This window comes from Brachionichthys hirsutus, chromosome 12 (genome assembly GCF_040956055.1).
Source record: "Brachionichthys hirsutus isolate HB-005 chromosome 12, CSIRO-AGI_Bhir_v1, whole genome shotgun sequence".
Classification (NCBI taxonomy): domain Eukaryota; kingdom Metazoa; phylum Chordata; class Actinopteri; order Lophiiformes; family Brachionichthyidae; genus Brachionichthys; species Brachionichthys hirsutus.
The window spans coordinates 8,954,373-8,977,117 of record NC_090908.1 but is presented as its reverse complement, the minus strand read 5'-3'; the positions used below and the strand labels follow the sequence as shown (position 1 = coordinate 8,977,117).

The 22,745-nt window shown below is 43.8% G+C and overlaps 3 protein-coding genes across 3 annotated transcripts; all 3 read right to left on the bottom strand.

The window, feature by feature from the left end:
• Positions 1–2,569: 2,569 nt before the first annotated feature.
• On the bottom strand, positions 2,570–4,881 carry fev (FEV transcription factor, ETS family member). Its single transcript, XM_068746670.1, has 3 exons — positions 4,833–4,881; positions 4,153–4,224; positions 2,570–3,099 (listed from the first exon to the last, which is right to left on the bottom strand). The coding sequence occupies exons 1-3, from the start codon at positions 4,879–4,881 to the stop codon at positions 2,570–2,572; spliced, it is 651 nt and encodes a 216-aa protein (XP_068602771.1).
• Positions 4,882–8,764: 3,883 nt separating this feature from the next.
• Positions 8,765–10,449, bottom strand: cryba2b (crystallin, beta A2b). Its single transcript, XM_068746109.1, has 4 exons — positions 10,292–10,449; positions 9,319–9,460; positions 9,095–9,237; positions 8,765–8,912 (listed from the first exon to the last, which is right to left on the bottom strand). Exons 1-4 carry the CDS (start codon positions 10,447–10,449, stop codon positions 8,765–8,767), a joined length of 591 nt encoding a protein of 196 aa, XP_068602210.1.
• A 7,794-nt stretch (positions 10,450–18,243) lies between these two features.
• Positions 18,244–22,708, bottom strand: umps (uridine monophosphate synthetase). Its single transcript, XM_068746387.1, has 10 exons — positions 22,559–22,708; positions 22,035–22,188; positions 21,770–21,894; positions 21,465–21,652; positions 21,275–21,372; positions 20,957–21,117; positions 20,424–20,541; positions 20,149–20,324; positions 19,956–20,070; positions 18,244–19,457 (listed from the first exon to the last, which is right to left on the bottom strand). Exons 1-10 carry the CDS (start codon positions 22,706–22,708, stop codon positions 19,279–19,281), a joined length of 1,464 nt encoding a protein of 487 aa, XP_068602488.1. The 3' UTR covers positions 18,244–19,278.
• Positions 22,709–22,745: the final 37 nt, after the last annotated feature.

Genomic DNA, 22,745 nt, shown 5'->3' with positions numbered 1-22,745 from the left:
CTTATTTGAGTCTCTTTATCGCTCATTAAATCAAACTAATGCTTTCATAGAATGATGTAACTCGTAAATGGAAACAGCAGCAAATACAGTGTTGGAACACTGATGTGCAAAATCTGCTCCTTTTAAACACTCTGGCTGCAAATAACCCACAAAGTCACGGGGTCATTATAGTTATTGAATGGTCATAACTGTCGAGGTCAAATCTGACTCCAACCAAAATCCCCAATCATTGTTTTTAATTAACTCCCAGGGACATTTCAGTTTGTAACACAATTGCCCCAAACTGCTAAGATATCCTCCTCTTCTTTCTCGCCTCCTCTTTCCCATCCTCCGCATGTTTTTCTCCGTCTTCATTCACAGAGCTAATCTTGCCGCTTGCATGGAAAACACCCACCTATTTTGTTACGCAAGCAGAAGGGAGGATGAGCGCTTCTTGGAATTAACAATAGACACAGCAGATTAGCAGAGAAGATGGCGATAGTTAGGGCAACGCGAAAGTGGCTTAATCCCTGAGGAGTTTCCAGTTATTAGAGGCACAATGTAAACACAGTCCAGAAGGGCTGAGGAACATATTAGGGAGACGAACCTCTCCCAGACATCTCACACAGACAGAGAGGAGGTTCAGTTGTCAATAGAGTGTTTCACATTGATATGCAGAACACGCACAAGCGCTGTGGTGAAGGAATGGCCCACTCTGAGTGCACACAATGCCTCTGCTCCATCTGACGTTTTTCTCTGTAACAATAAGCATTCATGTCCATTACATTGTTTGATCATTCTCAGAGCAGACGTACTTAATCTCTGCAGATTTATGAAATGAGGTTTGGTCTTAATCTCCTAGCTGCAAATGCTTCTGTGTTGCACATTCAAACAAAATGTGCTGTTATTTTTGAAGTGTTATGGCGCCCCCGCGTGGCAGAGTGGCGCATTAACATTATGCTGTGGTTTTATTTACACTTCGCAGTGCAGATTTTGCCGTACGATTAGTTTTTAATCCCCATTTCTAACGATGGCAAAAACAAAACTTTTTTTTAATCTAATTTAAAATGAATTTCCTCCCCTTTTATAACAACAAATCCAGTTCATCTGAGGGCAAAGAAACACAAACAAAGCAGAAGATGCATGAGGCTTGTGCTGCTTTTATGCAGGAATAACCAAATTCCTGTCAAACGGTAAAAATTATTTTTGCAGAGAATCAACTTTATCAAGATAATCAAGGTAGTGACATCAAAGAGTGAAATAAAGGAGATGAACGACGATTTAATCTTGTAGCATCAAGCAGAATTAAAGATGAACACAGTGTCAACACCTGAACTGTACAATGACACCCACACCGAGTACAACTCTGTGTAACTGCCTTGGGACTACACACATACTAAATGTTAATGATCTGGGTCTTGATAAATGTTAATTTAGAATTAGAAGATAATCACTATCGGTTGTCATGGCAATGTGGGATGTGCTTTGTTTTAAAGAGTTTAACCATGAAGCTGTGCACATCGTTGACTTTAAAGGTGTCTCACTGATTACTGGTTTAAAGTAGATCAGATTAGATCAATTACAATATTTTGTTCCTCCATTTCCGTCACTATATATTTTCCCAGAGAAATACTGTGAGGGCCATATAAATTCAAAAACCCTGCAAGATAATTCTGGCATCACCTGCTGCACATTTTGTGCAATGATTTCTCATTTGGACCAGAGCAAAGGAAGCCTTCTTGAACACCTGGATTAAATCCATTATCCAATATTGGTGTTTAATGACAGACCGATGTTCGGTCTGCATAAAGACTGCACCGTTTTCACAGCATTCAAACACACCACAAATAGATTCACTCATATCAGTCTACGTTGATTTATTCTTTTATTTCATTATTACATTTATTTATTTTTAGCTTTGAGCATCATGGGTTTGTGTGAAAGAAGGAAAACTAGTTCCCTTAAAAACTCTGGCATCTTGAGCGCATCTCTACAATCAAGTATTTACATGCAGTTGGCTTCAAAGTAGTCACGTGACCCAAATCACATCCCTGTCCCTCTGGACCGGTTTCACGTTCAATGCAAGTGGGTTTAAGATTCCACGGAGATGATGAAATTAAAGTAAAGAAGCAGTTCATGCCCACAAGGTGGCGCCAGTGATCCAAAGATGAAAGGAAAGGAACGGAAACCGGAAAAAGACGGACCCGAAAAGAGAGACAGCCGAACGGGATTATTGGAGATGTATTGTATGTTGTATTGATTACGGAAACTAATCGTGGATTTGATCTAAAATAACAAATCATATTTATACGAATATTAAAATTGCGTGCGTCAAAGTTCTGAGTGCGTCATTTGACTGAATTAATATGGATTTACTGAATTAATTAAATTTATTTTTTATTATTATCTGATTATATTCTATCACCCCATAGGCCATTATTATATTTCAACATGTCTATCGAAACCTCGTGCGTGTGTGTTTAAAACGGTCCATTCTAATTAACCCGGATCAATCTTTTATTTTTCATATGACCAGATCCGACCTCCGGTGCCGCCGCCGGTCGCCCCTCATCATTGGCGCGTCGGAAAGTCAGTTGTAATGGCTGTTGATGTTAATGTTGTTGACGCAGCTGATGTGGGACGGCGACACGGTGCCAAAGGGCCCCGGCGGCTGGAGGCTGTGGCTGTGATACAGAGCTGCCGGGGGGGATCCGGGCCAGTAGGAGAACCCCGCCGGCCCCACGCCGGGAGCCACGAGGTTCAGTTTGGAAATCCCGGAGAAGGGGATCGGCGAGAAGTTCCCCTGGAACTTGTAGATGGCCTGCTCCGTGGTGGACGGCTGGCACACCTGCGCCAGGCCGTGGAAGTCGAACTTGTAGGCGTACCGCTTGCCGTGGACTTTCGTCATGATGTTTTTGTCATAGTAATAGCGCAGCGCGCGGCTCAGCTTGTCGTAGTTCATGTTGGGTTTGCTTTTGCGCTCCCCCCAGCGCCGCGCCACCTCGTCCGGGTCGATGAGCTTGAACTCGCCGTTGGCGCCCTCCCAGGCGATGCACGACATGTTGGCGCTGTCGGAGAGGAGCTCCAGCAGGAACTGCCACAGCTGGATTTGCCCGCTGCCTGCATGCATGCGTGGAGGAGACGGAAGGGAGGCATGTCCGTGTTACGCGTTAAAGGAAATGTGAAAGGTGAATCTGTGGGAGCGCAAAACGTCTCCTGCAGGCTGGTGGGGAAACACTTTACTGTTAAAATAAATAGATCAACAGGCAGGCTGATTAAAATGTTGTCTGTTCGTCACATTCAACCAGATGTTTCAGGGCAAATATCAACGGGAAACGGAGAAACATCTGGAAGCATTTCACCTGCAGATTTAAGCATTTAGTATGAAAACATGAAGCAGCTCACATCGTTCAATTCAGATTTTCTACTTTATTTTTTTTATAAAAATCATATTCAATTTATAGTAGAACTGTAATATAGAGTTTATTCAAATATATCAGAAATGCCATTAGTCTGTTGTCTTTATCCGTTTTTTATATTTTTATTAATATTATTATAACTGATGTCCTTCCTATTGAGATATTTAGCACAAAATCACAGACAAATTAAGTTAGTGATGACGGACGGCAAATTGATCGTCATTATTATTATTATTATTATTACGCATTCTCCTTTTGGAAACCTTTTGAATGAGATACATTTCGAGACAAAATATATTAGAGAAGCCCAAAATATATAATAATAATTTGGAAATGCAAAAACATAAAACTGTATCCTCACTCCTTGAAATAAAGCTGTAACCAGTAAATATAGTGCAGGTGCAAACCGTGTTTTACAACAACAGGAAGAACACAATGAATTAATAGATCTTTAATCTTTCACCAAGTCGTCAATATTTGAATGTTTAACTTCATAGTTATACATTTTGAAGACAAATGCGTTACTTTAGTCCCAAAAAAAATAATATTTCTCCTTCAAAACCTTTTGTCCAACAGCATCCTATTTTTATTGTTTGCATTTTATTATAATGTCACGGTGGAAATAAAATAAAATAATAAATAAAAATAACTATCAAATCAAACAATGTCTCAATATTGTAAGACTTCTCACAATAAACTCATCAATGAGAAATAACTTCCGGCTGCATCAGCTAAAGACTACTATAACACTTACCTTTTTGCACTCCTGTGTTTATTGGAGCCCAGGTTGTACCTTTGCTTTCTTTCAACAGATTTTCTGTTGGATCTGAAATCAAAACAGAAACATTGTCATCATCCCCATTCTGTTACTGCATGCGCGGACATGCGATCCAGTTCCCATCGAATAAAAATAGATTTATAGGAAGCTTATTATCGGAGGGCAACTCGTATTCTTTTAATTTTTATTTCTGGTATAGCCAGAATTTTCCAGAAAATAACTGTCAAGGAGGAATCAGAAAATATACAACTTGACAGCGGCAAAGGAATATAGGAATTTCATGGACTTTCAATTTGTCATAAAATAGCCTAAATTTATCAGATCAAATAAATAACTTAAATGCAATAAAAATATAAAATAAAATAAAAGAACAAAATCTTAAACATATATATTTTTTGTAATCCTAATTGTGGTTCTCGTCCAGTCGCAGTTTCCTGGAAGATGCGTGTCGTCTCTGCGCGTTCTCCTCCCCGGGAAGCCAGGAAATGCGTCCAGGAAAAAGGATTTCCGATTTCCGACAAAAGAGCAAAGACGGGCGCTTTCAGATTAAAAAAGGCCGAACAAAGCTCTGCCCTGGAAGGCGCAGCGCCAACACCCGGAGCAGAACGTAAAGACGCACAGCAGGTTATTTGTATATAAATCTGCACGGAACCAACCTGAGAGATACATGCTGAACATGAGGTTTCCTCCGCAGTCCCGTCTCATTGTGTTCACTTGTTCAGAAAAGGGTTGGATTTCATTTCGTTGGTGGCGGAGGAAAAGATTTTTTATTAAACTTTATCTCATAACTGTGATCTGGAATAAACGCGGGTGGACAGATTGAAGTTTCCAGGCAACTGTCACTGGCCTCCATCTCTGAGACAATATTCAGACAGCAATTTCCCCTGGTGCATTGCTTTAATTAAAAGAGCAATTTACCTCTGTCAAGCCCGCCTGGTGCCCACAATAAAAAAAAAGAGGCCCGATAGAAATTCGGGCCCTTATCAATCCCCCATCACAGTTTAATAAAGTTTCCGCGTTAAGATCTGAGTTTCTATGGTGAATTGAAGTGTTTGACATGGAAACCAGTTCAGATCCTCCTCACTTTTCCGCCTTTTTACCTCTCGGCAAACAACAGAGACCTATTTCAGGTTGGGGAAAGAATATTTACCTTGAAATACACGGTTCAGTGCGCATGAGAAAACAAGAACATTTTATCCCCTGGACCTCCTGTTTGTAGATTTAAGGTTATATAGCCTCAATCTGAGCCTAATGAGGTTGTAATTTATAAACCATGTGGCTTCTGACGCCCTTTTATCGTGCATGGTTTCTCATTCTTGTGTTTTCTGGAGGCGGTGGCCCCTGCCGCCATCTGGTTGGACCGCGGAGCCGGTTTCTGCGCATTTGTGGCTTTCTCTGATGTGAAATAGGATATATTCTAAATGAGCTGCGTTTATCTTGTGTTAAATCATGAGCATTGGCAACGACATTGACTGTCCATCCAGATAGAATCAACTCTCCGTTCGGTGTATAGACACCGATGATGTCATACGGACACAATATAACACAAGAGGTGGTGGTGGTGGGGGGGGGGGGGGGTAATTATTATATTAATATCAGCTACGTGATGTTAATATAATAATAATAATAATAATCAACGTTGTGGTTTTTGACCTCTCTTAGATGATTATTGGTGTAAAAGCAATTAATATATATTTTTAAAGAGACATTTGTTAATAGTTTTTTATAGGTCTGTCAAAAACTCTATAATTATCTTTAAGAAGGAGACAATAATATCCACATATGTGATGGGCTTGATCAGTAGTTCGGTAGCAAAACAATGTTTCCCTAATCTGGATGTGGCTCAGTAACCTTGAAAGATTAATTTTGACACCAAATCTGCACTGTTTTATCCACAATTTGATATTATTATTATTGTTATTATTATTATTATTATTAATCTCAGCATTGTGAGTGTCAAACTGTCTTGATCCTACATCTTTAAAATATTAAAATGTTTCGACATTATTCTTCACCGCCACTAGATGTCGCTCTACAGAATTCAGCCCGTCAGAGTCCACATTCGCATCCGGACCCGCCTCCAAAAAGTGTCTAGGGTCAATCCTGCTAACATTCAATTCATTTTAAAGTGGAAATTAAAACAATAAAAATGACCTGCAGAGGAACCATCATTTTGCATTAAAAAAAAATCACCAAACACACATTTTTTTAAACTTATAAATGCAACTAGAAACAGATTTAGTACAATGCATTCACAAATACATTTCACGTTACCTTTACCTTATTATTATAATAATTATAATTATAATTTATTCTAGGCATCTGTATTAGCTGCTGCAGTAGTAGACCTGCTCCAATGCATCGCCTGTTCAAACATGCAATGTAAACACAATGTAAAATAACTATAATAGCGTTCTGCATTTAGTTAGTTCATCTTGTGTTGATTTTGGTTATGTGACTACACAGTAGCTTGCAGGAGTGTACATAAAAAAAAAGTTACTTTTACTTTTTTCTCTAAAACTTAAACATAATATCATATAAATTGATCATTTCAGAATCAGTTCCTGATGTATTTCCCCCTGGATTAAAACATCAACAACAAAACAAAAGGATTTTCCGTTTTCCACAACGATTCCTCAGGACGTGGGTCGTAGGTGTGTCTCTGGCGTCCCAGACTTGCTTTAGCTGCCTGTGTCCAATACAAGTCGCAGGCAACTTAAAACAAGCCTCGAAAGCCAGGCTGTATATGCACAGATGGATGCAGAGGTAGAAAAACCAGTGGGTCACGTCGAGTCAGTGAGAAGCACGAGATACCGAATCCACTGACAGGAGATAAAAAAATAATTAAAAAAATGAGATAAAACATACAATTCTATTACCACATCAAGTTGCTTTCACTAGTTGACCTTACAGTTCGGAATCGTACCCAGCAAAGGTGAAGCCAGCATCTGATGGGAGCCTGGAATATGAAACTGAAGCATGTTAACATTTAAAGCATGCAGTTTATGAAATGAATGCCCTACGATGGCTTCTGTTGTCTTTTCTTGACAATATTGACAGAAACATTCAGGCTAAATAGCATAAATGTACTCTAAAAGCCAAATGTAGTTCATCATGTAAATTAAAGCGCCCTCGTTACATGACAGCTGTCGACAAAAGCTGCTGCAAAGTTCCTCTGTGAAACTTGTACTCACCTCGATGTTCCGAACTGTGTCGCCTGAGTTAGCAGCTTACCAACCCACTCCTCTGTGTGCCACTGAGCAGCCGCTTTAACCAGTCTGCAGAGGAATGTATATTTGAGAAAGGTGTGTGTGCATGGTTACACATTTATTAAAAGATCCTGTTTTTTTTGGGCGTGGGGACTGTGAGCCGGCGAAGGCTTGTGGGTGTGTAACACGGAATCCCACGTCCTGGACCAACGGGAGGAGTGTGTGGAGGCAAACACGCACCAGGATCCCAGCATGTGACTGCAAGGTAAACACGGTGGTGTCACATTGATGAACTAACAAATGTCATGACGCTACCTGAAGATTAGGCGTGTGCAAGTTTCTACGGGGAAGTAAAAACCATTTAACTCCGCATTTAATCAGATAATAATATAAATACACTTCCTGCTTTTATTCACTGACATTCTGGGGCTTGTGTCACCATCACAGGTTGGCGACTGACCATCCATAACTGTCCAGTGTGACTAAATGCATTAGAACAGGAAGAGAGCTCAGAACTGTCCAATAGAGCATCCGAGCAGCTCAAGAAGATTCATGGGCATGAACTGAAACCGTTGCTTTTTAGCAGAACGCTATCAGGCTGGGCCGTGGGTGCATGCTACTCCGTAATGCCGTGTCTTTACAGTAGTTTGCCTCGCCGCGCCCGGCTGAGCTTTGTCTAAGCAAGAGCAGGAGAACTTGAATTTGGATTAAAGCCATTATCCAATCTTGATTTGTATCTAATTGGCTTTCGTCTTGCAGCTCCTCACTTCACAGGCCCATTGTGATGGAATAAATAATAGAAAGGAATGCATTCATGTGCTTTTGTTTATTGGAAATGAGATTACAGTCTGACAAGAAAAAAATGACACATCCGAAAGCTTAAAAAACGAGATTTTTGAGTCAAATATTTCCTTTAAGCCTATGTGCTCAATGTGTTCTATAAATGATCACAACGCTAAATCTCCTATAACATCCTGATCTATGAAGCTCAAAGAGAATAAGAGGCATAATGCTCAACCTGCTCAAATGCTATAGATGAGCGGAATGATCGACAGCTCAGTGTAGCCAATGCTTTTCTGAGGTTTTATTTTTTTTTATATATATATATATTCTCATCAAGGCAATAAATGTAAAAAATCAAAACAACAAAAAATAAAACAAGGGATCTCTAGTTTTCAAGAAAAGCCTTTATTCCCTATCAAGAACATGCTAGAAGACGCTTCGATGTCCGTGCATGCAAAGCAGTGAGTGATAGAAAGAGTTTGTCGACTGTCGTGTGACGGCGCCGGTTCGGTGGGTCGGGTTGAGAAAGGGATTCGAGGGGAGTGGGCGTGTTCCAGGTTGGGCCAGGCAGGCGGGGGCGGGGGGGGGGGGGAGGCCTAGTGCTGGATCCTACGGATGGACTGCACCTGGTTGGTGTGAGCCTGGGTGCTGAACTCATTGTAGTGTCTGTACTCGCCTTGGTGTCTGTCTCTCTCCAGGATGTACTGGTAGCCACGGTAACCAGGGAACTGGTAGGCCACCCAGCTGCAAACAGAGAGAGGGGGGGGGGGGGGGGTAAAGTATAGATCATTTCAGCAGATATGAGTGTGAGAGATTTAAAATGCATCTACTGATTATTTTTGTTGACACCAGTGCATTGTGGGGGGCGCCGACTGTTGCCGACAACAGAATGCCTCACTAAAGGGAGAAGAAGATGGAAAACTTACGCTCCTGAGTTCACTTTGATGGAGGGCACCTCCTTGCTGCACCAGCCCATGGCCTGTAGGGAGGGGTAGTCGTCGCACATCTCAAACTTACGGCCCTGGAAGTCCTCACACTCGTACAGGGTCACCTTGCTGTCGCTGTGGTTCTGCAGAGAGACGAGGAAGAAGGTGATTGGCTCAGGACGTTAAGGAGAGAGAGGGAGGAGCGGAAGGCCGTGGGGACGTACGGCGCACTTGATGGGTCTGAAGGAAAGCATGTGCTCGGTTCTGTAGCTGCTGTTTCCGCTCCAGGCCTCGTAGCGAGGGTAGTCTCCCTTTTCCAGGATGAACTGCTGTCCCTGGAACTCTGGGTACTCGTACCCCACCCAGCTGGGAGAGAAGGAAAATGCATTCAACAGGGAATAAATACAATGACAAAAACGCTTTCAACGCGAAGCCTTGACTAACAAAAGACACCAACGCCTGCAGTGCTGCCTCGAGCCACAACAGCACCAAGCCTCTTTTGTTCCCGGGAGCACAAAGCAAACATTAAACTCTGCTGCTCCTGCCTCCACTGATGCCGCCGCCATCACCGCAGTGACTGTGGCTGCACCCAGGACCTTTTTTTTTATTTTTTTTATCTGATTTCCAGTCAGTCAGGCAGCCTTTCTGGCTCGCAGCCGGCAGCTGCACACAGCCAACTCCTATCGCAAGCAGGGTTACACATGGATGCACGAGCACCCACACACACGCACACACACGCGCACACGAGAAAGATACCTGCCAACCAGAAATGCAATAAGCTGTACTGTGAGATGTAATTTTGGTTTTTTTTTCTACTCATTGATTCGAGCTTTGTGGGCTTTTCAAGCATATAAAATTGCAAAAAAAAAACAAAACAAAAAAAACAATATGATTTTATTAGATAATGCTATGCTGTTTTTCACTCACATTCAATATTGGTAATTCACTATTTATGCCATTCAGTATTTTAAAAAGAAATCTGGATATATTTTTTTTACAAGTTGTTGTTTATCAGACATCCCAGATTAGAATTTTAAGTAGATTTCTAAGTCAGAACAAAAAAGTCTCTGAGACTTGAAGTGGGCTCTGTGATATGTGGCGAATGTAAACCTTCTACATAGATGCAGGGGCTACATGGGGGGGGGGGGGGTCAGAGGAAGGAAGAGATCCAAAAGAACACATACAATGTGGACTTACGGTCCATTTTCAACCTTGAAGGAACGGATCTTGTTGAAGCCCCTCTCCATGATGTTCTGGCACTCTAGCATGAACTCACAGCGCTTTCCCTGGAAGTTCTCCTCCTCCCAGACCGTGATCTTGAACTGGCCCATCTGCTCCATCTGTTGAGTGTTCATGGCTGCTGCTTCTCCCTTTGGAGGTTTACTCTCTGACCGAGGCAAAGGCGTGGAAAGAAATGTGCTTTGTTAGCTTCCAGAGTAAGTGTGATAAGGAAAGGGATACTGAGAAACAAAGACAAAAATCCCATGAAATGATTAAACCCAAACGTAAGAAACGTTTATCCTTATGATCAGACGCTGGAATTTAACTCAATCATCAATTGAAAAATGCTCTCTTTTGGTTTTAACTTGATGAAAAAGCGTTTTTACACATGGTATATTACTACTCCAAGAATCTGGCATGAAATGCCCAGATCTCTGTCTGCCGGCACCACACAGAGACGGTAAGCTAAGACGATAACGTTCTGCTCATTCATCATTTTTCCTTCTCCGCTCGGTCTAGATTTGTCTCTGTGCACGCTGGGTAGATTCAATCATGAAACGCAGACACGCCTCCAGCCCATAGATTGTGCTGCGAACGATAACTGTTACAATAAGCTCATGTCACAACAGCACATTTTTTTTCTGTGCGCCTAATAGTGCCTGCTGCCTCCAGCAGACTCTGAGGTTTCCTACAGAAACAATAAAGATCCACAATTTATGTCATTTAAACGAAAAAAAAAAAAAAGAATCTATAATAATTATCAAATACACAACATGGGCAGCATCTTGACGGAAGTCTGATTCCACTCGGCACTCAAAGCTGCCCCCCTGAGTCTGAGGCAATGGGTTCATATACTTACAGACAATACCGAGGTGGGGACAGATCCAGTATAATCAATGTCGGGGGAGCGATCCCCGCTTGTGATTTTATAGGGCCGGGCCCCCTGGACTCACTCCATGTACCCAACAGCCTTGCACACTCAGCAGCTGAGCAGGTCTGCTGAAAGGGGGAGCATTAGCTCTGTGCTTTGTGGAAGCTCCACGGCACCATTGTCCTCAGAGCCCCAAACTAACTTAGTCATCAATATGGCAGCCATGGTCCAAGGGAACCTGACCCAGGACCACACAATAGTAACGCACTGACACAACAGTTTGATTGGTGAGGAAGGATAATAGACACATTCTGGAGCTGATCCCTGCGCTCTCTCTCTCTCTCTCTCTCTCTCTCGCTTTCTGGAGCCAGAAATAAAAGTTGAAGGTATGATATGTGGCGCAAGTTAATCTTTGGTGTAAATCATTTTGATCGATTTGATTGTACTAACTGTTACAGTACGATGTCCAACGGCTCTTTGACAGGATTGAAATCTGAACTTTAGCCCTCTTCATGTTCATATTTATGGATTTCATTTATGCTTTTGAGTGTAAACAAGATGAAAATCATCCCCCTGGTCCACCACGCGGCGTGAGGCTCCGGTCCATGGATGGGAGCATTACACAACACAGTCCCTGTGGTGGACACATTTACGCCACAGCGACAACAGTATTTATAGGTCATTGTTGTGAAAACAATACAACACAGGTTGTGTGTGAATTGTTGTCCTAATGATAAAAATAAATGCTGTACAGTGTGAATATATAGGAGCCTGTGGTTTAAAATACTGATGCTACAGGGTTTACTTGTGTTATTGTTACACCTGCTGTAAATTAATGATGGTGATCTGAAACATATATATGACACTCTGATTTTTATATTATGATTAGTGTTGCTTTGTCCTCTTGAATGCAGATTCTAATGTTTGTTGTGCAGGTAACACAGAAAAACAAACCGTTGATCCGAACGGCACTGGTCTGAAATCAGACACTGAGTTGTTGTTTTGTGATAGCTTTATTTTATTTTGCACCTTTAGTAGTAATTTAACGCGTCAGTGTTACAACGTTATGTGGAAGCCGGTGTCCCTTGGAGGCCTTTTTCTTCAACATTGGTGACATCTAGTGGCGGAGAGATGTATTACATCCAGACGCATCAGGATCTGTTCAGTTAAAGGGCTCATTTTGATGCTAATCATAATTAAAAATATATGCATATTATTGAATATGCAACAAAAAATGGATGTGTGTGTGTCTCTGAATGTGTGTGTGTGTGTGTGTGTGTGTGTGTTCGCCCTCTGGCCATGTGTGGGTTCTTTACTTGTATGAACAGCTTTCTCATTGTCTTATTTTTAACCCTTTCATTGTTCTTCTCTTCTCTGTATCACTGCTATCATGTGACAGGCAGGTGATGGAACAATTAGACACAGATGTTGTGTGTGTGTGTGTGTGTGTGTGTGTGTGTGTGTGTGTGTGTGCATGTGTGTGTGTGATGCGTGATGAAGGTCTGATAAGATGGACCAGCTGTACCTTACCCCACCACCACCACCACCACCACCCACCCACACACACACACTCAAGCGCACGCGCACGCACATATCCCAATTTCCCTGTTAAATACAGATGGGTGATTTGCATGTGTCAGGAAAAGTGCATGTCCACTAGATCTAGATCGAGTCCAGTTCTACTTTGAATATCTTGCAAGAGACATGTGACATTTCTACTGGTCACCAGTGGAAGCAAATATACGTCATCTATTATTCTGGACCAAATGAAAACGCACACCTTGAGCCAAATATAATAAGAATGCAGGTAATTAAAAAACAAACATTATTATCATTATTCGAGCCTGTATAAACGCAAATGCCCGGATGCCACGTGCACGGACACGTTGTGACATTCGGGGTATTTGTTTGTCCTAACGCTGCTGCTGTTGTTTTCTGGGTCAGTGAGAATCGGACCTATTTGAATCGTCAGTGAACGCACCTGGGCAGACACACAAACGTGTTTGCATGCGAGCGCGCGTGTGCGCAAACACTCGTGGCTGTTGGCGTATCCGCGCACCGGCACGCGCAAACACACACACACACACACACACAGTGGCACACAGGTTGCACTGAATAAAAGCCCTCCTTCAGGTGGAAGGTTACTATGGAGACTAATCCAGGTAAGGATGACGGGAGCGGGACATCTGCTCGCGCAGACTCCACTTGACTCCGCTGATCTCTGCAGCGGAAAACAAGCAGCTGTATTTACCAGTTGCGCCCCCCCCCTAGATTAGGACCATTTATTTAATTGCCTCCGAAAATGATCACTGCTGAGTCAGAGAGACCAACAGAAAGACAACAAGTGTTGAACAGTGATGAGAAACACGTTTTTCAGAGTTAGTAAGGGAGGTCTAAAATAATAATAATAATAATAATAATAATAATAACAATAAAACAGATTGCCTTCATTGTTATTATCATCAGACTCTTATTTGTGTTTATAATGTACAGGACATGATTCAAAAAGCACAATTCCTCATCACTTTAATGGCATAAAGTTGACTTTCATCAGAAAAGGGGAGGGAACCAGCCTCGGGCATTTGCATGACTCTTCATCAGCAATAACTGTCACATGAGAGAGGACACACATCCCACAGTCAGCACACACACACACACACACAGAGAGAGAGAGAGAGAGAGAGAGAGAGTCTTTGGGAAGCACTTGCTGCACCATTCACAGATAGCAGCAGCAAACACTTTGTCAGGGTCCACAAATGTAATCATGCTCCACTGAGTTGTTCTAATGGGACTGATAAAGCGCGGCCTGCAGAGCCGTGGGGTTGTCGGGTCGCAGCGAGGGCAGCAGGAGGGGAGCAGGTCCATGCGTGTTTGTATCCCCCAATGGAAGATATGTTTTAGAGGGTTTTTTAAAATGGGAGGAACGTCCTGCAGGTCAGACAATTCTGAACCAGCAGCAGAGGAAGAGGATGATGAGATTAAATTTACGATGTAACGTCCAAGCCCTCCTGAACCGTATTGGTGTATGCATGTGCTAAATATGTCTTGTTTTGAGTTGTGCCTCCATGAATGCTAACCAGTTGTGTGCATGATGATGATGATGATGATGATGATGATGATGCTCGACTGAGATTTCACATTACCAAACTTCTTAGCCTTAGCATTCAACTTAAAAGCTTCATGTTGAGCCCTGTAAAAAGGAGCTGCAAGCTAACACAGCCCACAGGGTGCAGCAGCAGCAGCAGTAGGACCAGTCGGGACAGTCATTTAAATTGTACTCCGGTAACCAGGATACTGAGGAGTGTGAGAGTTCCCTTCATCTGGCTTCGAACAAATATTGACAAGAGCTCCAAGCAGATGCAAGGAGGCGCTGAGAGAACAACACCCTGGACTGGCTTTCATACAATGTAATGGTTCAGACATGAGATGACTTCTCAGACCCCCCCCCCCCCAAACAAATGACTAGCGGGCATTTACAAGGGGAAAGATAAGGGAATTATATAAATCAACTTTGGTCGTTTTATTGCAGGAAGTAGATGCTGTGTTGTTTATCTGTATTTCCAGCCCAGTTGTAAAACCATGTGTTTGAGTATTGCTGATTTATCATTTTTAAAAGAAAAACACACGGGCATTTTGTTTTTACTTACGTCGTTCTTGGCTTACATGTACCTCGATAAAACTTTTAATGTTTAATGCTTTTCCGTTTAATACTTGGAAGGTTGTATCATTTCTAACAATGTGGTGCATTTATGCAAATGCCACTTAATATTTCTCTACTAGGTGAAATGTGAATGCAAAAAGGTTTATTTACTCCTGAGGTGGAAAATTTTAGTTGCAAAACTGGCTTCATCATTTTACTGTTTTGCTTGGCTTTTTCTTCACAGCTGTTTTTTTTAAATTTTATTTAAAAAGTCTACATTATATTACACACTAAATCACTGACAGGCACATATGAGGAACAATAAACAAAACAAATGATCGAAATACGACCGCGAATGCTGCAGCCAAATGACAGATGTGCCCATAACAGATGTCTGCTAGCAGTTAATGTTTAGTTAATGATTAACATAAGCTCTCATTAGGCCCTTCTCCCTGTTCCCTGCAGCCTCAGTTCGTGACGCAGGAGATGGATGGTAATGAATGGGCCCCTGGCGGAAAATACAGGCTGTCATCATGAATGTGCCAATGGGAGAATGATTATATCAAAAAAAAAAAAAACACCCAAGGAAGAGATGGAGATTATCATCTCTGTCGTTGTAAATGTCAGCCTTTACAGTTCATATAATATGATACTATCCAGAGACAACCCGACGCTAGAGACAAAAAAATAAACAGAGAGTTTCCATTACGTGGACTTTTTCCACAATGCCGGGGAGTAGCCTGAGACAACAGGTGTGTCTCCTCGAAGCAGGTTTTACGTGAGCATACGGACGTGCCGCGCTTCAAAATGAAGAGCAGAACATATGCAGGGTCTAAAATGTCATTTTTGGTATCAGTGACAACCAGAAATGCTCAAACAGGCAACCGAGTTCTCAGCTTTGCATTACTCGACACAGACAAACTTGCAAAAAGGACCTTTAATTGTGTCAAATGGGCCAACAATACAGCTCGACAGTTTCTTCAGTTCACCTGTAGATAAGTGAGTGTGGCTTCGGTTGTGGTCGTCCAACGCTGGCAGCTGTATGCAAATAAGGTCGTCTAGCCAAATAGTCAGGGACTCGGTACACCTGGCGCTTCACTTCCTGACACTCTGTTCTGAAACTCAATGGCCCTGACAGGATGGTGGTTTATTTTCTGACAGGCATACATCTTTTGAAGGTTTTCACGATATCAGATTGTCTCTCTCTCTTGTGTTGCCAGTTCAACTGTGTTAACAGAGGCGATTGCAACAGTGATGCTCCCGGGGATCAGAAGGGGAACTTTTGTGCCTTTCCCAGTTGCACACCTGTACCTGCCTAACGCGAGCCGAACGAACAAAACTTCACCTTCAGGTATTGTGCGTGAGGCTCAACGTAAAGCAAGTACAGACATGGACGTGTCAATCGAGCTGATCCGACGATCCAGAGATGGAAAGGTGGCACATGCCTAACAGCTGGCCGCCTCGCTGTGCTGTTGGGTAACCTTCGGAGGAACGTTCATAAAAGTTAGAACACCAGGAACAATTGTATGAATGGTAAACTCTGAAGGAAATGTGAGCGGGACAAAAAAACTATCCCAGCTTACCTTGAGATGAAGCGAAGCGACAAAAAAAAAGGTCACAGTGCACAAGCTCGGACAGGTCGGGCTCACTTTAGCGTTCACTCAGTGTGCTGCTTGTAACAGGTATACACCTTTTATACCTCTACGTGCTCCCTTCCTAGCTCTCTCTCTCTCTCTCTCTCTCACTCTCCACCCCTCATGGGTCACTCCACCCATCGTGGATGAAAAACGACAGCGAGGATCCTCAGGGCGAGCGAAGACACCTGTCATACGTTGATTTGCTCCGATACAATATTGACATAAAGGGGGGAGGGTTGCATGTGTGCTGGACACGCATGCACACACACACACACACACACACACAGAGGGAATTATATTACCAGCCTTTCACCCTCCCCACACAGAGTCTGACCTTTGTGTCTGCGTTGATCTGCAGAAAGGCACATGGAAGCGAAGCCACGGCCCAACGGACTCGTCCCACTCGGAGCCGGCATGAGCATCATTTCCATATCTTATGCCTTGCAAATGATTTCCTGCTGATGGGGGGGGGTGTGGCTCACCTTGTCTGACAACTTTTGGAAAAAGCGCGTTGTGGAATTCTCCCGTTGTTGTGGAAAGAAAATGTTTGACTTTCAAACAAGATCCATCACTTAAGGGAAAATACACGTCCAGACCGAAGGAAACATTGATGTTGTTAACTCCTCCCCCGAGAGGAAATAAGAAAAGCAACAATGGAGTAACTAAAGTAACTAGTAATAAGTAATATATTACTACGGTAATCTTGAGTAACTTACCCAACACTGGTGCTGAGTAGAGAAAAGGGTTTGTCATTTAAAACAACAGAAGCTGATCTGTTCGACATGGACAATGGCAGCAGGCTAATCACGTTTACCGTTGCTGCTCTTTGGGTTTGGGCATCTTCAGTTGTTGCTTTACTGTTTGTATTTCAATTACCGGGACACCCCTCCAATTTGAATCAGAAGTAACCGAAGGCGGTAGCTGTCACAAACTGCAGGCACAGTGTTCAGAATATTATTTTAAAATATCAAAAAGGAAAAAAAGATCACATTCAAGGATGCTGAATTTGTTTGGAGTGGACGAGGAAGACGGAGCAACTGGAGGCAGGACGATTCCTATGGAGATCATACGGACCACATTCCGGTCAGTCGCCGGAAAACCAGCCATTCCAGAAAAAAAAGAAAAACATGAAACATGAATAAATAATGAAGACTTAATCAGTATAAGCTTCCATTTCTCTGGAGAGTAGTGATTATTGATTTGGATAGACGCTAGGGAGACAACCAACTTTCAGTCCTCATAAATTCATCTTTACAAAGTGAACCTCAAAATTCAGATTTGTAGGAGGAACATTTTAAGAGGCACAACTGCTTATCATAGTGAATACATGACTAGTTCAAACCCGTTTCTATAGAAACTCCACAAAATAGGATTAAAAGCATAAAAAGGCCCAAGTATGTTGGCATTTGTGTAATTTAGCAATTACGTTCCAGACATGACCACCTATTTAGACGTACAATGTTTCCATGGAAACAAATACAAATTTGTAAGCAATTCTAAATAATAGGTAACTCATCACGGTTAATATATAGAGAAACTTACGTTAAACAAAGAATACAGTTTAGACAGACATACGGATGGCTTTTATAGCCCCATCATGGCACTATAGTTAGAGTAACACCATCAGCGGACCCGATTCAAAATAGAAAACTCAATGATTTTCAAAATAAAGGACATATACATGGTCTCTTTAGTAAAAATAAAATAATCACTTTAGTTGTTAAAAAAAACCAGAGATGGAACATTTCGTCTCCTCATTAAATCAAGAAAGAGTCTGGGGTCATTTCAATGCCTTTACTTCAAGTAGAAACAGCACAACAGTCATTGCTTCAGGACACAGAATTCAACTGCAGTCTACTTTCAGAGGGAGTTGCCACAAACTGAACTATTATTTCCTATTTAAACAAAAGTTATTTGTCGAGCCGGTTTCTGGATTGAAAGTTGATAAGAGGGAGAACTTGTGTAGCGAGATCAAGGCTCACATTTGAACAGAATTCCTTTTCCTGTCAAAATTATTTCCATTGGCGTTAGTACTCTGTCATTTTAAATGGACGGCAGACATTGGACACCACGGAGACAAACCTGGACAAGCATCCAAAAAAATAAATAAAACGTGTGCAGCTCGAACTAAAATTAGGGCAGATTAGCGGCTCCAATTTTCTCATGTTATCCTCAGTCAGTAGCCGCCATTATGTTAAAGACGTGAACTTCACACATCAGAAAAAAAATAATCATTTCCCTTTTAAAAATTCAACCAAGCTTGGATCGCAGTCAAAGTATCACCATCCATTACTGAATTGTAGCAGCTGAAACTCATCCGTTATATTGAGCATTTGTCCGAACTGGCAGAATTTGTGATTCCTTTATGTACAGATCTGACTGGACTTACGATGGTTCAAAGGAAAAAAACAAAAGGCGATTTGTTTCTTTGTTTCTGATCGCCAAGAGACAAACATCAATGACCACAATCATCCGTATCTGATTCTGACGCTCAAGATCTAGAGTGGACGAAGCGAAGTACGAAAGTCGAGCCAACTCGTGGGACAGAAGCACGAGTTGCAGTAACGCCCCTGAAATGCAGCACGGTTTGATCTGGACAGGATCAGACCGAATCATAAACACAAACTGAAACTTTGCCCCAACTCGTCGGTGGGACCTCAACGGAAGGAGCTCTGGAAGAGAATCCTCTTCCAGATGGCAGAGTTGTGTGTCCGTAAATGACGACCCCCCCCCACAGGTGTTCCTCGCAAGCCAAATGTAAAAAGCAGATCCTGAAATGTGACACTGTGACGCAATGAAGCCCCTTCTTGAGCTCCTATTGGCCAGTCCGGTCCAGTCTTCTCATGTAAGCCTCCCAGCCTGAAGTTCTGTAGGCCTCTGCAGCTTTCAGCCTATCGGGCGCCTCCAGGATCCCCCGACCGACGATGATGACGTCAGAGCCTTTGGTGAGCAGGACTTCCTCTGGGCTGCTGTACTGCTGGCCCAAATTATCAGCTGCAAGAGAAGGATGGGAGGAGTGAGTGAGTGAGACAGGAAGAAGAGGAGGCTGTGGAAGCCCACGCTTCATTTGGTGTACTCCAGCCCCTCCGTGTGGTGAAGATGAGTCAGAGCCACTATTTTTAAATAAAGTTTATAGCTCCTGCTTCATATGAGGCCTGGTTTTAAAATGAAACAGTGCCATCGTCGTCAGCAGCCGCCTGTCTTCAAAGGTTCCTTTTTTATTGACAACATATATTGGAAATACAAATTCAAACTAGAATAGAACAGAGTGGGGACCGGTCCCCCCGTCCCCCCCCGCCCCCCCCCGTCCCCCCAGAGAAGATTAACAGAAATCAGTCCAGTCCTTTTAGCATAATTTGAATTTGAAGATAAACATCTACTGGACTCTATAACAAGGTTTTGTCATAAGTCATCCAGTGGATTTTGCACAGTCGTGGAAACCAACGCCAGGATGAAGGCGTAACCTCCTTGGAGACGCCAAGTCCGACTTACCACCAGCCTGCATCTGCACCCCCGGTGTCATGTGAATGAACTCTGGCCTTTTGCTGATCTTAGAGCCACAGATGAAGCCAATCACAAAGTCTGACTGTTCCGCCGCCATCTGCAGCTGTCAAGACAGGAGAGCGATAGACGCCCGTGAAACGGCTACCGGCAACATTGGCTCGCAGACGAGTAAAACGCTTACCACAGCGTTCGTGTATTCTCCAGTGGCCAGGGACCCCTGGGAGCTCATCTGCGCAATGAGCAAACAGCCTCGACCCAGAGGCTTCCCCACAGCGCTCAGACCTTTGACGACCCCTGGCCCCGGCACGGCGTGGGCGTTCACTATGTGGGACCAAGAGGAGATCTGGTACAAGCCACCTTGGACAAAAGGAGGGACGGAAACACAGTCATTATGGTCACTTGGAATGCAACGGAACGGGTTCCACGAGCTAAGTCAACATTCCGCAGAGTTCTCACCTTCGTACTGACGCTTCACCGTGTTCCCGATGTCAGCAAACTTGCGATCTTCAAAGACGAGAAAGTTGTGCTTCTCAGCCAAAGCCTGCAGTTCCTTGTTGAAGGCCGCGGTGTAGTCCTGATCGCAGATAAATGGCACACGAGATTATCCGTTAGGACAATCCGAGCTGTGAGATACGAGCAAAATCTGCCGACACGGCAGAAATAAAATGCAAACACATCAGTTTCTGCAAATATAATAGCAAGGCTTATGTCTTGTTATGAATTATATACACTATGAAAGTAAGGCATTTCGAGGATTTGATTACTTTTCTAATTGTATCTTTGCGCAATAAAGAAAAACATAATTCCAAACCCTTCTCAAAAGAGTGTCGGGAGGTCGTGCGATTGCCCGTGTTTGTCTGTTTTTAAGACATCTTGAAATATTGTAAACATATATAAATTTTTATATCGTTAAACAATAGATGTCATCAAATCCCACAGCTATATGGGCTATATTCCCTGGGAAAAATGTAGGCCGGCGTCATGACAACCTTTAGGATGTCGACGTGGGTCTTCAGCAGGCAGATGCTCGGACCCAGAGAGCCTGCCAACGCAAGAAGCTCCTCGCTGCTCGTCACGTCGGCGGCCACGCACAGGTTCGACTGCTTTTCCTCCATGATGTTCAGCAGCCTCGATGCCAGAGGGTGAACGTCTGCGAAGACGAGGGAGGAGAGACTGCGTGAGCTTCAATCACGAAAACCGTGCCGCAAGTGGGAAATGTCTGGGTGAAGAGCGCCACACGATGAGATCAGCAATAAACCAGGAAAGGCCACAATGCTATTCATCCATCTCGTGTGAAAACCACGTACTTGGTAGTTTGGCTCTGTCTGCGTAGCTCAGCTCCGCCTTCTGCTCCACGCACAGCTTCTTGGTCGCAGGAACGTCACCGCCATCGCCTCCTTTTGGGCTGAAGAGAGATCAAGCCGTGAAGCGTGCGCTCAAACCCCGCGGGACACCTCTCTAGAGTCCGACGACGCTCTGCTCTGCGCCGTCTCCTACTTGAAGGTGTTGTTATCCTGGATGAATTTGCGGATGCCCTCGGCGGTCGCCTCGTCGATGCGTCCGGCTGCCAGCAGCACGTCGAGCAGACGGAACATGGAGATGATGGGGTGGAGCTTGATTCCTTGCGACGCCAACATCTCGATGCCGCCCTGCTCCCTGTCCATTAGGACGACGGCATCCGTCACCTTGAACAAATAAAGAAGTCGGAAGACTAATGTAAACCCAGAGGAGGCCATTTCCATCCAAATGCTCTCAGTCCATTCCTGCGAGAGTTCTCAATCTAATGCTTCTGGCGGCTGCACCTTCAGTCCTCCTTCGTAGAGGACTTCGGCCGTCTCCAGGATGCTCGTCCCACTGGTCACCGTGTCCTCAATGATCAGGCACGTATCCCCCTCACGAAACGTGCCCTCCACCATGCGTTTAGTTCCTAGCAGGGTCGCATAAAAGGAGCCGAATCAGTCTTTAGGTCAAGTCACATTCCAGAGGAGCAAATGTATCTCGGACCGCTTCTGTCATCAAATAAAACAGCAACCCCCCCCCCCCCCCCCCCATAAAGCTCCCCCCCACCATAGTCCTTGGCCTCCTTCCTCCTGATCAGCATCGGCAGTTCATGTCTGGAGCAGATGATCGTAGCCAATGGCAGGGCCGTGTAGGGCACGCCGCACACGGAGTCAAACTGCAGCCCTCCTTCCTGCATCCGCTGGTAGATCAGGCCGGACACCTGGGGGGCGTAAAAACAACGGAATCAGATTCCCCCCCATCTCCAAGGGTCTGCGTTTTATTTTCCCGAATATGTCTGACACCTTATCCCTCATACCCTTGATTCTTAAAATGACCCCCCCCCCCCCCCCCCACACACACACACACACACACAGCTGTTTGTACTGAAATCCATACGGGTGACGGTGTTCATTAATAATAATAATAATGTTCACCACTTGGACTAAAGGACCTTTCCCTGCTGACAGAAGGAACCACGTGGGCCACCATCTTACTTTCAGCACGTGGCAGCAGGATCGATTTCAGGTAACTCGCTCTAACAGACTATCGGTAAAGCTCGCCCTGCATCGCGGCACGTGTTCTGCCGGTACCTCGTTCATGAGCACCGGGTGAGAGACGAGGACCCTCAGGTCGATGTAAATGGGGGCCACCAAGCCGCTCTTCAGCGTGTACGAGCCGAACTTCACCGCGTCCACGTCGTGGAGCTTCAGGACTAAACCGTCCACCGAGTCGTCCTTCATCTTGCCTGAGTGTTAAACTCGGAGACGAACTTCACTT

Excerpts from the sequence above, each read along its gene's own strand:
- cryba2b (XM_068746109.1), bottom strand. The coding sequence starts at position 10,449 with ATGAACACTCAACAGATGGAGCAGATGGGCCAGTTCAAGATCACGGTC. Across the intron at positions 9,238-9,318 it reads TCAGACCCATCAAGTGCGCC|AACCACAGCGACAGCAAGGT; the intron begins GTACGTCCCCAC and ends GTCTCTCTGCAG. Across the intron at positions 8,913-9,094 it reads ATCAAAGTGAACTCAGGAGC|CTGGGTGGCCTACCAGTTCC; the intron begins GTAAGTTTTCCA and ends CTCTGTTTGCAG.
- umps (XM_068746387.1), bottom strand. The coding sequence starts at position 22,708 with ATGAAGGACGACTCGGTGGACGGTTTAGTCCTGAAGCTCCACGACGTG. Across the intron at positions 21,653-21,769 it reads TCTACGAAGGAGGACTGAAG|GTGACGGATGCCGTCGTCCT; the intron begins GTGCAGCCGCCA and ends TATTTGTTCAAG. Across the intron at positions 21,373-21,464 it reads CAGGATAACAACACCTTCAA|CCCAAAAGGAGGCGATGGCG; the intron begins GTAGGAGACGGC and ends ATCTCTCTTCAG.
- fev (XM_068746670.1), bottom strand. The coding sequence starts at position 4,881 with ATGAGACGGGACTGCGGAGGAAACCTCATGTTCAGCATGTATCTCTCA. Across the intron at positions 4,225-4,832 it reads GTTCAGCATGTATCTCTCAG|ATCCAACAGAAAATCTGTTG; the intron begins GTTGGTTCCGTG and ends TTTTGATTTCAG. Across the intron at positions 3,100-4,152 it reads AAACACAGGAGTGCAAAAAG|GCAGCGGGCAAATCCAGCTG; the intron begins GTAAGTGTTATA and ends GCATGCATGCAG.